At 45.9% G+C, this 17,277-nt stretch overlaps 2 protein-coding genes across 2 annotated transcripts in view; both read right to left on the bottom strand.

Moving 5' to 3' along the window:
- Nucleotides 1-896: 896 nt before the first annotated feature.
- SLC35D3 (solute carrier family 35 member D3) lies at nucleotides 897-3,628 on the bottom strand. The gene is made up of 2 exons (XM_039243582.1): nucleotides 3,190-3,628; nucleotides 897-2,197 (listed from the first exon to the last, which is right to left on the bottom strand). Exons 1-2 carry the CDS (start codon nucleotides 3,626-3,628, stop codon nucleotides 1,368-1,370), a joined length of 1,269 nt encoding a protein of 422 aa, XP_039099513.1. The 3' UTR covers nucleotides 897-1,367.
- A 10,294-nt stretch (nucleotides 3,629-13,922) lies between these two features.
- The window catches only part of PEX7 (peroxisomal biogenesis factor 7), an 84,940-nt gene continuing 81,585 nt past the window's right edge, over nucleotides 13,923-17,277 (bottom strand). The window contains exon 10 of the mRNA XM_039243562.1: nucleotides 13,923-14,731. Coding sequence (XP_039099493.1) covers nucleotides 14,663-14,731 — 69 coding nt within the window. The 3' untranslated portion in view covers nucleotides 13,923-14,662. The remainder of the gene's footprint in view (nucleotides 14,732-17,277) is intronic.

Here is a 17,277-nt window from a genome sequence, read left to right as displayed (position 1 = left end):
CAAATTACCTCTCCGGAGGGAGCTGAAAGAAAGATCTCCCTCTGCGTGCGCTCTACTATTACAACCCAGGCTCCATGTTAACTGATGTCGGCGGTGGAGGACTTTGATACCATCGTACAAGGCAGTAGTTTATTTTACTTTATAACAGTTTCCTTGACTGGAACATGTGAATGTTTTCGTGGTTGTTTTTGTTAGAGGTGGTGGTTTAAAGTGGACTGCCAAGCTAACTTAGGAACGTCTCCATGGGGTGGCCCCTACCTAGCAGATACCAGACACCACACATTGAAGACACACACAAACCACACAATGACAACAGAACACACATGTCTAAAACAAATTTATAACAATGTGTCTTTTAGCAGATAGACTCATACTTTATTTTGACAAATGTAAGATAGAAAAATATCATAAAGTGAATGTAGCAGTTGCTGTTTTTGTCACAGGGTTTGGGATGTGCAGTGTGACTCTAGGAAGAGCTGGCTTAACCGGATGGTCTCACTTCTTCTTGGGCTTCAGTTAACACCGAATTATTTCTCAGCCTTTGCATTTGCTTGAAAGAATATAGGGCACAGTAAAACTGGCTTTTCAAAAGGTTATAGCATTCAATAATGGATATTATGAAGCAATGACCCCAAACAACCTTTAAAATACTTTTATCATTACTAAAAGCCAACCTCAACCTTCGGGGTCAAAGCTACAAACTCATATATTCAAAACAGCTTTAATATTTTCTGCCAATATATAATAGAATAATAGAGCACTTAATTTTTTTGAGTGAAGAAAAATTAAAGTAAACCTGATATTTCAAATGACTATAAACAGTAAACGTCAACTCAATATATATATGTGTGTATATGTACGTATACATATATACATACGTATATATGCATATGCATAACTTCAATAATATACTTTTGCTCAGCTGGCCATCAACACTCTAGTTCTATGACTGAAGTTGTATCCCAGTATGTCCTCTTAGAGCTTATTAAGTGCTGTCATCCTGTCTACACTCCATCTCTGGAGGGGGTGGGTAGAGGAACTCTTAGTACATGCAGCTATTCGGTTATGGTTATAAAGACAGAAAATTCAGGTGCAGTCTGCACTGAATGCATTTCTGTCTGCAGCCGAGAGGGCTGCCTCACTTTGTTCACCTTCACATTCCTTTGTCTCTGTGATGCGTCAGGTAAACTCAGGCTAAATAATTCACGCAGCTGCTCATTCTGTTGCTGTCAGGCCGTTTCAGCATTTTTCTTTGCTTCCCTTCCCCACTCCTCAAAGAATAAAATTGTGCGGCCCCTCATTAAAATATGTTATCTCGAACATATAAAATAAGTGTATGTACATATATACATACATGCGTTTCCTTTTCAAGGACTGGGTAACTCTTCGTTTTCTATCAAGTAATCCTTCTTCATATACTTGGTTCCCCTAACTAACCTCCACACGTCGAGGTAAGCATCTTTCAGTGACCTCTTGCTCACTTCCTCCGGGCTGTGGGTGATCTGCGAACTCCGAGCCACCAGCGGGACCCCTCCGGGGCTGCCCCTGGCCTCTGGCCCGCTTTTCAGAGTGGAGCCACCTGCCGCCTTGCCACCTCCCGACCCTCCATTTCCATCCTCCGCGGGCAGCTCCTCCATGACGAATGGCAGCTGATCTCCACTTGGCTGTGCCTCCTCTCCCCCGGGCAGCGTCTCTAGGTCCTCGTAGTTGCTTTGCTTTCTGGTCTCCAAGAATTTGGCCACACAGTAAATGATGGAGCCCAGGGTGTTCACCACCACGCCGGCAATGAACAGAGAGGTGGGCTCCACATCGCTGAAGGCCACCATGCCCACCGTGATGGTGGCGATGCTCTTCACCACGCCCACGAAGCTAGTGGTCACCGCCGAGTTGATGTAGGTGCAGTGCAGCGTGGTGAAGTTCATGGCGCAGCCGATCAAGATGCAGGCCACGAAGATGCAGACCATGGTAGGGTCCTTCCAGCCGGGGAAGGTCCAGGCGTGGATGGAATCGGTGCTGGCGAAGGAGCAGACCACCAGCAGTGGGGTGGCGGACACGGCGATGACGTACTGCGCCGTGAGCGGCCCGTGCTCGGTGTCGGCGCTGGCCTTCTGGATGAGCACCAGGTAGGCGGCGTGCACCAGGACCGCCAGCACGCCCGTTACGTAGCCCATGGGGTCGCCCGTCAGGTCGCCGGCCCCTGGAGCGCCCCAGCGAAGCACGGAGCCAGGCGCAGGAAGGAAAAAAAGAAGACACCGGGTTGGCGCGGGTGGGTATTCACTGGGGCCACGCTTAGGGTTGGAGAGTACTTAGGGTTCGAGTCCCAGGTCGACCCACAGGTATCAAACGAAGAAGCCAAGCTCAGCCAGTGAGTTCGAAGCCTGAGCGGAGGAGCCGTACCTACCTATCCCGGGGGCACCCTGTCCAGTTCTGTGCACAAAGGGCCGGGGGCCGCAGATACCCCGGGGGTAGGCACGGAGGTCACCCGGGAGCGTCGTACCCGGCCCCCTCTTTTGGGCCCCGGAAGGAAGAGGGATCCCCAGCTAGTGTCTTCTAACCGGGCTGGGCGCCGAGCGAACGCCTCCCTCTCGACCTCCGAGTGAAGGTTCCCACCGGGCTCAGTCCGTCCAGCTCGGCCCTCACGTGGGTCTTAATCCGCGCCTCCTCCCCCTCCCCCGCCTTGCGCCGCTAGACCTCGCGCGGTGCCAGAGACCCTAAACTAGCTCCGGCGGCTCAAGCTTGATTTCCATCGTCCCCCGCCCCCCACCGCTCCAGCCCCGCGTGACCCAGGGATGTCCACCGCCCCCGCCTCCTGAAAACTCAGTCTGCCCAGGCTCAGGCGGCTCTCCGACCCCTCCTGGAGGAAGGAAGGGGTGCGGGGCGGAGGGAGCGGGGAGGGCGGAGAGAGGAGGAGGTGGGGAGGGAAGGCGGAGAGGGCGACAGCGAGTTAGGTAGGGGCGGGGGTCGGAAACTAGGACTTGGGGGGAGGGGTGCGCTCTGGAGGAGGAGGTCGGAGCGCCGGGAAAAGCTCCGCGGGGTCCCAGAAGTCCCGTCCGCGAGCAGAGCAACTACATCCAAAGTCTCTCTCTGCCTCAGTCTCCCCATCTGGAAGTGCGGGCCTTGCACTAAGAGACCCTCGCAGTGTCCGCGGCGGGGTAGGGTGGGCCGGGGGCGGGCGGAGGTCGGGCTCACCTGCCAGGGCGGCGCCGCAGGTGGTGATGAGCACCGCGGCGAGCACCCCGGGCGAGGGCGCGCCGTTCTTCAGCACCAGGACGCCGATGAGCATGGTGACCAGAGGCAGGCAGCGCTTGAAGACCACGTACATGGGCAGACTGAGGCCGCGCAGGGACCAGAGCGTGAGGCTGGACTGCAGCGTGGAGAGCACGGCGACCCCCGCGAAGGAGCGCGCCAGACTCCAGCCGAAGGGGGGCACGGCGATGAGCCCCAGGCGCCGCAGCAGCTCCAGGCTCAGCGCCGCCGTGGAGCTGGTCAGGCACTGCACCAGGGTCAGGAAGGAGAATTGGTAGCGGCTGATGAGGAACTTGAGCAGGATGTTGAGGGAGCCCGAGAAGACCCCGTGCGCGATGGCCACCGAGATGCCCAGCACGCGGCCCCGGCACAGCTGCTGCATCGCGCCTGCCGCGCCGCACCCCGCGGTGGCGGAACTCCGGCACCTGCGAAAGGAGAGAGAAGAGAGCCGCGAGCGGCGGAGCGAGGGCGGCGGGGGTGACCGCCCAGCGCCGCGGCCAAGGGCAGGGGGCGCCGGCTCCCTGCAGAGGGCAGCTCCAGACAGGCGTCTTCGCCGCTCCACCGCTCCGCGTCCGACTGCCCCGCAGCTCCCGGGAGGCAGTGACGGGGGCGGGGGACTCCGAAAAGTGGCAGGGGTGGGGGGCTGGTCTGAGAGGAGTGGCGGGAACCCTAGCGACAGCGATTTCTAAGTATGTGACGAGCTGCAATGGGTTGTGTCCCGCGCGGTTACACAGGGCGGACGCTCTGCGCCTGGAAGCCCCGCCGCCGCCGCCAGTGGGACCGGACTCGCACCTCTCCGGCACCCCAGCGCCCACCCCGGAGGGCTCCCAGGGCGCCGCCCCCCCCCCCCCCCCCCCCCCCCCCCCCCCCCCCGCCTCCGCAAAAGCCAGCTGCTCCTGCTTGCCTCTTCTTTCCAGCTCCGAGCCCAGGAGCGCCGGCTGGGGGATCCCGGCACATCTAAAGAAGATTTTAGAAACAACGGCGCTCCAGGGTCGAGCACCGTTTTCATTAGCCGCAACAAGTGACCGCACCACCAGCAACCCCCACCCCCACCCCGTGTCCCCCTCCCCCCAACCCGGAGCTCCAGCCGCTTTTCTATCCACGGTGCCTCCCGGCGCAGCCGCGGGACCATGTCCAGCTATCCGCCAGGAAATGGAAAAAAGTCGGTGCCAGCGGGCTGCGGGGCTCCCCGATGCTCGGGCGCCAGCGTCTCCACATTGAAGGAACCCACGGCCCCAGGACGCCGCCCCGGAGTGCTTTAGGGCGCGAATGCTGGCCTCTTCCCCGAGCGGGCAACGCGCTCCCCAGCCAATGCGCCTTCTAGGGAGGGACCTGGGATTATCCGAGTGGCTCTGGGGGGGGGAGGGGGTTTATTTGGGGGGGGCGGGGGTCCGTAGTCTCCCCCGGCTGCGGAGGCAAGGGCACACGTTCCAAGTGGGGCAAGGCTGTGAAATAAGCATAAAAGCAGAAACTAAGTGTCGGGAGGGAGAACCCTCCGCCGTTTCGGTGGGTCTCGGGGGAGACGGTGACCCAGGGGTGGGCGGGGAGCCTCTGGCCGCGCTGGGAGGTGGAGGGGGTGTGTTGGTAGGGGAGGGAGGGCGTAGCGGGGGCTGGAGCCAGGGCCCAGACAGAGCCGCCGAGACTGGAGGTAGCTTTCTCTGGATGCCCGGGAACCGAACGCAGCCTAGCCTGTAGTCATCGACTGCTTTGGAGAGGACAACCCCTACCTCCCTACCTCCCCCCCGCCCCCGGGGCAAGTCTGCTCCCCGGCAGGACTTGAGAATGATTTACTTCTCATCCGGCCCAAAGAAAAGGAGAATTCTTATTTTCTGAGGGTAGAAGGCTTCTGTGACCCTTTGATCTGAATTTCGTTCACTGGAAAGTAACTCCTAGACCCGGAAACTCAGGAGCAGCAAAGGGGTTCGCTCAAGAAACAGTTTTCCAGCTGCTTAAAAATTATGGACCAGGCTAGGGCTTGGGAGCGAGGAAGAGAGCTTGAAAATGCTTCGCACCACCTCTTTCTTTCGTTCATTTTTCTTATCCACCCACTTGCATCGAGATCCCAACCTCCTAACCCTTAACTGCTGCAAGAACCATTTCTTTTTTTTTTTTCTCCTCCATACTTCCACCTCTGCGCTGAAGGAGACACTTCCAGCCCAGATGTTGAAGCCGCGATTATTTTTACCAGAGCAGAAAAATAATTTACATCGGGTATTGGTAGCATTGTCCCAGTCCTTATTCTGGACCAGCTTTGCATGTGCTGGGAGCTCACTTTGGTGGGAGAGACCTAGGTCTCAACCAGCCCTCCAGCTCATACGCCTGGGAGGGCCACTTCCCTGCCCCCCTCAAGTGGACACTCAAGAAAATGTTTGCAAATGGCTCAGTGGGTCAACTTTCCAGGAATACCTCTGGAAAGCAATATGCTGAAACCTATGCTTCTGGTTCCCTGGGAAATCCTTTGTTTTTGTTGCTAATAGCGATGGTTACACACTACTGTCTACTTCATGGATTCTGTTTTTCATGTGATGTTGTTTTCTTGAGGAAATGGGGTTTGAAGCACAGACCCCGTGTGTGTAGTATAAGCATATATACAAAGTGTACAAAGTATACTCAGAGTTTTAAAAACTTTGAAGGTTAACTTTTTAAAGAAATCAGCAAATAACAGATCTCTGCTTCTGGGGACCATTCCAGTTAAAGGATGGTTGCTTTAAGCCATCTTAAGTGAATATAATAAAGAACTGTCTGCATAGACCTAGTTTGGGAATGATTCATTTCTGCCAGCAATTATAATTGCTTCCATTTGTGATACTAACATTAGGTAAAAGATTTGGGGCTGATTCAGCTATCTCACCCTTCTCATTTAGGCAAGAAAATTTAGCTTAATATTTGAAACCTACATTGGCACAGAACAGTTCATTTTCTCCACTTTATTGCGTATAATTCTTTTCCATTAGGGCTTTCATTTTAAAAAAATTAATACCATCAGCCACACCAATTACTAGATAAGCTCCTAAAGAAAAATGGGAAAAACAAGAATACTATGTTTAGCAAGGTTAATTGAACAAGAATGTAGATCTGAAGGTCAAGAAGCTATTTGACCCACTGGTACTGAGGATCTAGACTCAAGCTTTATTATATTTGGAGCTACCTAATAAATACTGATGGAATTAAATAAATCCTTCAGGGGCGCCTGGGTGGTTCAGTCTGTTAAGCAGCTGACTTCTGCTCAGGTAATGATCTTGCGGTTCATGGGTTCCAGCCCTGAGTCAGGCTTGGTTCTGACAGCTCGGAGCCTGGAGCCTGTTTTGGATTCTGTGTCTCCCTCTCTCTCTCTGCCCCTCCCCTGCTCACACCCGGTCTCTTTCTCTCTCTCTCTGTTAAACATAAAATTAAAAAAATAAACATTAAAAAAAATAAATCCTTCATTCATTTGGCACACATATAGAGCAAGTATTTGGGGCCAGGCACTTGGTTAGCCACAGAGGATTCAAAGATGAGGGGCACCTGGGTGGCTTAGTCCGTTAAGTAACACTTCGGCTCAGGTCATGATCTCAGGGTTCATGGGTTCAAGCCCTACGTCGGGCTCTGTGCTGACAGCTCAGGCCTGGAGCCTGTTTTGGATTCTGTGTCTCCCTCTCTCTCTGACCCTCCCCTACTCACGCTCGCTCTCTCTCTCTCTCTCTCTCTCTCTCTCTCAGAAATAAATAAAACATTTTTAAAATTTTTTGAAAAATATTTTAAAAAAGGACTCAAAGATGAGCACTCATCTTAGGAATTCACAGGTGGAGGTGAGGCAACATAATGATGCGTATGCAACAGTGGAGTCTTGTGGTAGAAACAAGAAACCATTAAGGAGGGCAATAATATCAGTTTTAGGAGGGGGTATCAGAGAAGACTTCCTGATATGGTCTTATTTCATTATTTTCAATTGTAAAAGTAATCCATGCTCTGGGTGCCTGGGTTGCTAAGTTGGTTAAGCATCATACTCTTGATTTCCGCTCAGGTCATGATCTCATGATTCGTGGAATGGAGCTCTATGCAGAGCCTGCTTGGGATTCTCTCTCTCCCTCTCTCTCTTCTCCTCCCCTGAGCACATTCTCTCTCTCAAAATAAAAAGAAAATATTTTTTTAAAAAGTAACCCATTCTCACTATAGTATGTAAAAGGAAAACAAACTTTATAGCAATAACTGAACATGCTATCTTTGTACTCCCCATCACCAACCCCACTGCACAGAGCTGGCTACTGGAATAAACCTTAAAATGATTCTTGTACATATATATTTATACATATACAATCCCCTTTTAAAAATAATTGAATTAGGATATCTACATATTTGTTTATAATTTGCTATTTTAAAAAGCATATTATGGGGTGCCTGGGTGGCTCAGTCAGTTAAGCATCTGACTTTAGCTCAGGGCATGATCTTGAGGTTCATGAGTTCAAGCCTTGCATTGGGCCCTGTGATGACAGCTCAGAGCCTGGAACCTGCCTCGGATTCTGTGTCTCCCTCTCTCTCTGCCCCTCCCCTGCCCATGCTCTCTCTCTCTCCTCTCAAAAATAAATATTTAAAAAAATTTTTAAAAAGCATATTGCAATAACAAGCCTCCAAGATCTCTGCTTCCTCATATTCACACCTTTGGTTAACCCTCTTACTTTTTACCAGGGCTGGTCTGTGTGACCAATAGTGCACAGCAGAAGTGATGGTGTCACTCCCTGAGATTAGGTTATAAAAGACTGAAGGCTTCTGTCTTCAATTGTCTTTCTCTTTTATCATTCAGTCTGGAAGAAGCCAGATGCCGTGTTATATGGACACTCAGGCCACCTGTGGAGGGTCCCACCTGGTAAGTATTTGAGGCCTGCTAACAACCATGTTTATCCTTCAGCTCCTGTTGAGCTTCAGATACGTGCAGACTCAGGTGACACCTTAACTGCACTGTCATGAGAAAATCTGAGCTAGGACAACTCAGCTAAGCCACCCTTGGATTCCTGACCTATAGAAATTCTAAGATAAATACATGTTTTTTTAAAGCTGTTATGTTTTGGGGTGATTTGTTACACAGAAATAGATAACTAATACACATGTCAATAGCAATGTATTTTTCTGTGTCAGAACACATAGTTCTACCTTATTCTTTTAAATGATTGTTCTATAGTATAACCTTTCTTCTGTAGACAGGCATCTAGATTTTACCCAACAATGATGTAACGAATATGCTTGGATATTTGTTCTTACATACTCTGTTAGTTATTTGGGGTGGCAGGGTACAGACAGGGAATCTCTCGAACTAGAACAGCTGAGTCTGAGTAATTTAAAATCTTTATTGCCATCCAAAATCTATAAAGAACTTATCAAACTCAACACCCAAAAAACAAATAAGCCAGTTAAGAAATGGGCAGAAGAATGAATAGACATCTTCGCAAAGAAGACATCCACATGGCTAATAGACACATGAAAGATGCTCAACATCACTCATCATCAGGGAAACACAAATCAAAACCACGACGAGATACCACTTTTACACCTGTCAGAATGGCTAAAAGTAACAACACAAGAAACAACAAGTGTTGGCAAGGAGGCGGAAAAAGGGGAACACTCTTGCATTATTGGTGGGAATGCAAACTGGTGCAGCTGCTCTGGAAAAACAGTGTGGAGGTTTCTCAAAGAGTTAAGAACAGAACTACCCCAATGATCCAGCAATTGCACTGCTAGGTATTTACCCAAAGGATGCAAAAATACAGATTTGAAGGCTACACGCACCCCAATGTTTATCAACAGTAGCCAGGTATGCCTGGGTGGCTCAGTCAGTTAAACATCCAACTTGGGCTCAGGTCATGATCTTACAGTTAGTGAGTTCAAGCCACATGATGGGCTCTGTGCTAACAGCTCAGAGCCTGGAACCTACTTGGGATTCTGTCTTCCTCTCTCTCTGCCCCTCTCCCACTCACACTCAGTTTCTCTCTCACTCTCTCTCAAAAATAAACCTTAAAAAAAAAAAGTGCCAAACTATAGAGAGAATCCAAATATCCATTGACTGATGAATGGATAAAGAAGATGTATATACACACAATGGAATATTACTCAATTATCAAAAAGAATGAAATCTTGCCATTTGCAACGATGTGGATGGAGATAGAATGAATGTATTATGCTAAGTGAAATAAGCCAGACAGAGCAAGACAAATACCATATGATTTCACTTATATGTGGACTTTGGGAAACAAAACAGATGAACATATAGGAAGAGGAAAGAAGAGAGAGAAACAAACCATAAGAGACTCTTCACCATAGAGAACAAACTGAGGGTTGATAGAGGGAAGTGGGGGGGGATGGGCTAAATGGGTGTGGGACATTAAGGAGGGAATTTGTGTTGAGCACTGGATGTCATATGTAAGTGATGAATCACTAAAATCTATTCTTGAAAAGAATATTACACTATATGTTAACTAACTAGAACATGAGTAAAACTTTGAAAAAAAAGTTGAAAATAAATAAAATCTTTATTGCCAAATTGCCTTCCAAAAAGGTATATAATGGTGCTCCCACTTTAATATGGGATATTAGCAATATTTTATTGTTTGCCAAACTGATAAGCAAAAAAAAAAAAAAAAGAATCAGATCTTTTAATTTGCACTTCTTTATCATCAATTAGACAAAGTTTGGGTATTTTTTAAATTGTATTAAACATTTGCATTTTTACATCTGTCAATTATCTATTATTATCCTTTGCTCACTTTTATGTTTGATTGTTGTCATAGTGAGCTTTGGAAGCTCATTACAAATTGTGGATATTAAACAATTTGTTACATATGTTGCAAATGTACCTTCTACTATGTCTTCTTTTAGTTTTGCTAATGGTGTGTTTTGTTATTTTAATTTTTGTATGCTATCAGTCTTTTTCTTTAGCCATTTCACATGACTTTCAAATGATGGGTAAGAATTTGTCAAACCAATGTGTACCTAAAACTAATGTATCAACTATATTATGTATCAACTATAATAAAAAATAAATAATTCACTGAGCCAAGAACAGGGCAATCCAGGCACATGGACTGCCTTGAACAAAGACAGAAATGAAAACCTGCATTATTTATTCGGGAAGCCTGTGAGCACATGGGCGTGGAGCACAAAGTTGGTGACCACATGGAGAGAAGCAATATTGCAGAGAGGGCCAGGGGCCAGCCCCAAAGGACCACAGCTGTGTGAAAGAGTGAGCTTGAACTTTTTCCTGTGGGCAATCCTATAAGCAGGGAAAGGTTTTACACTCAGATAGATGTAATCAGATGGCATTTTTAGATCTGTCTCCAGCAGCTGTGTTCGCGAGGATGGCTCTGAGGGCACAAAACCAGAAACAGACGCCTCATTTAGGAAGGGATCGGAGCATCTGCTGGGAGTGTCCAGAGAAAACTTAACAATGGTTTGAACCAGGGCAGTAGTGGTTGGATTGAAGGCAGGAGACAGAATGGAGAAGTATTTAGGGGTACAAGGGACAGGACTTATGTGATGCATGTGGGAGCAGAGAGATGGGAAAAAGGAAAGGAACAAGAATGGTATATAGGTCTTTAACTTGAGCGCCTTGGTGGACAGTATTGGCACATGAGAAAGCATGTGCCAGAGGAGCCCATTAATGAGGAAAAGGAGTTTGATTAGAAGACACCAAGCACAAGGGTCATGGGGAGACCTGGCTAAGGAAGGCAGAGACACAGACTCCAGTATTCCGGACGTAAAAAATATTTAAGTGGATTATCTCACTCAACAAGAGGCCTGCTAAGAAATTATTGAGTTCATTTTGAGAAGAGCCAAACTATAGCCAAGTTGGTCAGTTAAAAAGTGCCACAGGCAGAAGAGGCAATTGGCTCTCAGCCTGGATCTCCCTTGGGGTGACAACCTTGGTGGGGTCACTCCAGAGCCCTGGGGCAGCTTCTTAGCAATTTAGACTTGGAGACTCCATTTTGTTGCTTCCCTCAGGAATGATCAAGAGCTAGTCACCAGAGAGCTCCACACCTTTATTACTTCTCTGTGGGCCAATTCCTGTGATTCCTAGGAAAGGAAGGCTATGTGGCAGGACTGTGGGTTCAGATCCAGTCAGAGCAGGTTTCACATTCTAGCTTCATACCTGTTGGCTCTTAGGACTCCCAAGGGCCTTCATTTCTTTCTCCAGAAAACCCAGGAGGGCTTCCAAGCAGGGACATTATAAAAATCAAAGAAATAACATACAGAAACCACCTCACATTGTGCCCAGATCACAGAAGAAGCTGGGGAGGCAGGCAGGATGAAAGCTAAGAGCTGAACAGCCAAGAGGCAAACACCGTCCAGAGGCTGCCTGGCTTGTGAACTACCAAGAGTTTAATAATCTTGGCAATTCTCTTTCAGGAGAGAATCCAGCCCCTTTACTTCTGGTTTTCCAATCTTAACTCCAGGAAACCCACTGGATAAACCCACACTCTCTCCTGTTGAGAGATTCTAAGGACCTGGGTTAAGTATTATGGGGTTACTGTTCCATACATCTCTAACAACCTCAAAATTGAGGGTGGAAGAATCAAGAGATGTTAGTTTCTAAATCACAAGTCTTTGCTTCAAAAGATACATGACAGATTATTTTAATAAATTCTCTTGCATCATAAAAGGAAAATAAATAAGCAATTTCATTTCATTGTAAATATGAGTTCACACTGTAAATGTGATCTGGGTTAAGTGTTTTTAAGGGTCTATTATAAATCTGGCTGATACAGAGAGCACCCACTGTGAACCTGCTTTTTCTGAACTGTACTTAGTGTGACGTCACTAGTTCTGGAGGGAAGTGAGAAACAGATCGATGAACTTCGTCATCGTGACAGCTCGAAGGATGTGTCTGAGTTCCTTGTTCCTTACACTATATTCATGTTAAGAAAGCAGTGTCCTCTTTATGGGACTTCTCAGAAACAATTTGTATGGGTTGGTCTAAGAACTGAAAAGAGTTGGGGAGCCTGGGTGGCTCAGTCAGTTAAGCTTTCGACTCTTGATTTCGGCTCAGGTCATGATCTCACAGTCGTGGGACAGAGGCCAGTATCAAGCTCTGCACTCTCAGCACAGAGCCAGCCTGGGAGTCTGTCTCTCCCCCTCTGCCCCTCCCCCGCTCACGTGTGTGCGCGCACACGCACGCACTCTCTCTCTCTCTCTCAAAAACAATCAATAAATAAAATAAACATTAACTTAACAAATATTTACTGAGCTGCCTTCTATGCACCAGGCATGGTACTAGGGCCACACCAGGGACTAGGATGAAGTCCTTGCCTTTAGGTCTTGGGAGCTGAATTGTGTACTCAACGAGGCTACCCAGTTATGTTCCTAGGAGCAACTAACTTTCTTTCTTTCTTTTCTTTTCTTTTTTCTTTTCTTCCTTCCCTCTTCTTTTTCTTTCTCTCTTTCTCTTTCTTTCTTTCTTTTTTTCTTTCTTTTCTTTCTCTCTCTCTCTCTCTTTCTTTCTCTCTTTCTTTTTCTCTCTCTCTCTCTCTCTCCCTTCCTTCCTTCTTTCCTTTCCTTCCCTCCCTCCCTCCCTTCCTTCCTTCCTTTCCTTCTTTCTTTCTTTTTAATGTTTATTGAGAGAGAGATCGAGAGCTAGCAGGGGAGGGGCGGAGTGGAGACAGAATCCCAAGCAGGTTCCACACTGTCCCGCATAGAACTGGATGTGGGGCTCCAACTCATGAACCAGGAGATCATGGCCCCAGCCGAAACGAAGACACACTTAACTGACTGAGCTACCCAGGTGCCCCAAGGAACAACTTGCTAAAGGACTTTGAGGCATAGATTAAAAAAAATTTTTTTTAATGTTTATTTATTTTTCAGAGTGAAAAAGAGACAGAGTGTGAGGGGAGGAAGGGCAGAGAGAGAGGGAGACACAGAATCTGAAGCAGGCTCCAGGCTCTGGGCTGTCAGCACAGAGCCCAACGCAGGGCTCAAACTCAGACTGTGAGATCATGACCTGAGTGGAAGTCAGATGCTTAACTGACTGAGCCACTCAGGCGCCCCGAGGCATAGATTTTTAAGCCCCAGTCATGGTTTCACTTTATGTCTCCTTTTCTTCTATCTTTTATGTGATCTTATTTTGCATGTTGTAAGCTGTCAATTTTTTTCTGGAACAAGTAAATAAATATGCAATGTAAATATGTAAATTAGATAACATAACATACATATATTCTAATTTATTTTTGTTGTGATTACTACAAGTATATTTTGCTTTTTAAAAGACCACAGTGGGGTGCCTGGGTGGCTCAGTGGGTTGGGCTTTGACTGCTGCTCAGGACATGATCCTGGTTGGTGGGCTCGATCCCCCGCATCAGGCTCTGTGCTGACAGCTCAGAGCCTGGAGCCTGCTTCAGATTTTGTCTCCCTCTCTCTCTCTCTGCCCCTCTCCTGCTTGTGCTCTCTCTCTCAAAAAAGAATAAACATTAAAAAAAATTAAAAATCCCCAAAAACTTGTTAAAAATTTAATAACAAAATGTAATATTATATAGTTGCTTGTTTTACCAGTTTTTCACTTTCCACACATTTTGTTTTTACAGGTCATCTACACTTAGGGATTTTTCAAGGAGATTTAGGGAGGTACTAGGGAGGGTTTATAGCATTACCTAGGGCTAGTTTCAAGGGCAACTGCTTGGAACTTAGTAGGACCTAAGACTTTTTTCCCCAAGACCAATTTTTTTTTTTTTTTTGATGGTAGAGAAGTAGGAAAGAGAAATATAGAGTCAAAGTTATACTACCTAAAAATGATGTGAATAAATATAAAAAACATGTAAGCTCTTAACCCATAGCATTCCATTGTTCTTAAACCATGCTACCTATCCTTGAGATAGTCTCATTCAGTCTCTATGTCAAGAACATAGTACTCAATAAATATTGCTGAATAAAATCAAATCAATATTAGAGCCCTGTTACTGAACCTTAGATACTTCTATATTATATATAGCATTGTATTCATATATATACTATGTTAGAAAAAGTAACTTTGATAGGATGTCATAAAATCATAGGTAATCGAGAGATGTAGTTTATTTTGATTTTTACTGACAGCAGTGATCATATTTTACATCAAAAATAACAAATTAAAAATGAAATCTATCACTATCAATATAATATACAGATCTCCCATATTTTAACCCATTGTACAACACAGAGATTACAGTTTAATGGATACTACAAGATATTCCATCACATCAATTATTTCTTAGGATTTTAAGAAATATGGCTTATGTACCAGGCTTATACGGTGAGCCAAAGTCTTAATCAGCTGCCTCAAAACTGATTCCAGGGTCAATTTTTCAAATTTGAAATCTGCATAGCATATAAAAGCATAATATCTATGTCATTAATAGTTCATTTATTTCCTGTTAAGTAGTTCTCAGCCAATCTCCTTTGTTTCTGACTGGAGGGGTGTATCTCAAGCAGGCATAGTGAGGCAAACAGGATCATATATCTTTATCGTTTCATCCCAAGCACAATCAGCCACCTAGAAAACAAAAAGGAAGTAAGAAGAAATCTTGCCATTTACGACAGGGTGGATGGAACTGAAGGGTATTATGCTAAGTGAAATGTCAGTCAGAGAAATCATGATTTCACTCATCTGTGGAATTTGAGAAACTTAACAGGTGATCATAGGAGAAGGGTAGGAAAAACAAAATAAAAACAGGGAGGCAAACCATAAGAGGCTCTTAAATATAGGGAACAGAAAGAGGGTTAATGGGGGTGGGGAAAATGAGTGATGGGCACTGAGGAGGGCACTTGTTGGGATGAGCACTGGGTAGTGTCTGTAAGAGATGAATCACTGGAATCTACTCCTTAAGCCAAGACTACATTGTATGTTAGCTAACTGGAGAATAGATAGAAAAAAAAAAGAAAGAAAAAAAGAAAGAAAAGAAACATAATCTACAAACATTCCCGATAGGCAACAAAAGCCGAAGTCACTTTAAGTGGGAGTAGATCACCCACTGGTAAACATTATTTTAAATAGGAAGAAGGTCTATTTTCCCTTTTTAAGATACATTTCAGGCGAAGGAAACAGGACTGTTTCCAGGCGAAGTTGCCTGTAAGGATTTCCTGCCCCCTACTACCTCACCTCAGTCCCCACCTCACCCCTGAACCAAATAATCCCCTCTAAGTCCCAAGGTAAATATTGAAAAAACCCATTCCTACACTGGGACCCAAAGCACCAGGCTAGGTACTAGGTATTGTGGGGATATAGAAAGGAGATAAAGTCCGGCTCTTGCCTTCACGGAATGGCTCATACAAGACCCAAAGTGGCAAGCGTTCCAATAGAGACTCAGAGGAGGGACTATCTGAATCCAAGTGGTATCAGAAGACGTCACAAATGCTGTGGCATTCACACTGGCCCTCTTTAGGGGCAGACATGGGAGACAAGGAAATGTAAGTCTAAAAAAATCAAAAAAACATGAAGTGAAGAAAGCCCATGGTGCTCAGGAACTATGTGCTAAAAACCTTGTGAGTATCGCAATGTCTCAGAGTGTAAGATTAATATACAGCATCAACTGTATTTCTATGTACTAGCAGGACAGAATTATAAGTTTCTATATCATGAGATACAAAGATCATTATTTACTGCTACCTCATCTATGTATATTTTTTCAAGTGCTAGATCTTTCCATATGTTATTTACTCAGAACTTATAATAACTAACAAATGTCAAGGTCAATGAATCAGCAAATGTTCACAAATCCATGAATTAGTAAATCAAAAAGACCCCAAATTGCAATGATACAGAATTATGAATAGTTGATTCAAATTAATGCGAATATTATTTCTCCATTAACTAATTTATTAACCCCCAGCTACAAGTTTAAGAAAGCTTATAATTGGGGCACCTGGGTGGCTCAGTCAGTTAAGCATCCGACTTTGGCTCAGGTCATGATCTCATAGCTTTGCTAGTTCAAGTCCCACATCAGGCTCTGTGCTGCCAGCTCAGAGCCTGGAGACTGTTTCCCATTCTGTGTCTCCCTTGCTCTCTGCCCTACCCGACTTGTGCTCTGTCTCTCAAAAATTAATGAACATTAAAAAACTAAAAAAATAAAAGCTTACAATAAAAATCAATAATGGGATGCCTGGGTGACTCAGTTGGTTAAGTGTCCAACGCTTGATCTCAGCTAAGGTCTTGATCTCAAGGTTGTGAGTTCAAGCCCAGCACTGGGCTCTGAACTGGGCATGAAGCCTACTTAAAACAATTAGTAATAGTAATAGTAATAGTAGTAGTAGTGGTGATAATATAAGAAGAAAAGCACTTTACTAAACCAACCAAGAGACTCCTGACTCACTGACGTAGGCAGTCACAGCAGACTTCCTGGGAAGGAAAGACGACTATGTGGTCCCTGGAAGTGGTGGGTAGGGCTCTCATTAATGACCACCACCACTACCTCAGTGGCCTCTGGAGGCTCTGCTTCCCACTTAATTCTGTGACTGAGAGTAAACACAGGCTCCTTCTTAATGTCCATTATTACCCATCTGAGGCCAGCCTGAAAGACATTAAAAAAAAAAGACTTTGCTAAAAAAAAGGGGTTAAGAAAAAGACCAAAAGATAGAAAGGTAAAGTGAATGACATGAATATAAACAATCTGTTTTGAAGGAAGAGGCTGACACATTCTTTAGCTGGTCGAACAAAGTGAGGAATCTTTCCTAGCTTCTATCCTGCTTTTTCACCACAAAAGCTATCTTTCCCTCCAGTCTCCAGGAAGCCACCCTTGGCTATGATGACTCCTTCAAGGCCAGACTCGGGATACAGAATGAGAAGGCGATAATATGGTATCTCCTTTCTCATCTACCAAAGATCCTGTTTCTCAGTTTCAGTCTCCTACATGAGGACTCACTTCCTTGCCCATTATCTTGCTGTAAGGAAAACTGAAAGACGGTCATCAGCAAAAAGATTGCTAGGTGTTGTTTCAGGGAAATTCTGGCATCGTCCTAGGGCCCCACAGGATTACCTGATTCTATAGGGGTCTATGCTTTTCATTGTCTCTGACTGGATTAATTTACAACTCTGAAAGTCAT

Source organism: Hyaena hyaena, unplaced genomic scaffold, assembly GCF_003009895.1.
Source record: "Hyaena hyaena isolate Hyena2069 unplaced genomic scaffold, ASM300989v1 scaffold_229, whole genome shotgun sequence".
Classification (NCBI taxonomy): domain Eukaryota; kingdom Metazoa; phylum Chordata; class Mammalia; order Carnivora; family Hyaenidae; genus Hyaena; species Hyaena hyaena.
The sequence above is the reverse complement of the archived record's forward strand: the minus strand, read 5'-3'. Positions and strand labels throughout refer to the sequence as shown.

What these genes read in the sequence shown, in the direction of transcription:
- SLC35D3 (XM_039243582.1), bottom strand. Translation starts at nt 3,628, where the DNA reads ATGCAGCAGCTGTGCCGGGGCCGCGTGCTGGGCATCTCGGTGGCCATC. An exon ending in CTGCGGCGCCGCCCTGGCAG is followed by an intron (nt 2,198 to 3,189) that starts GTGAGCCCGACC and finishes GGGGCGCTCCAG; the next exon opens with GGGCCGGCGACCTGACGGGC.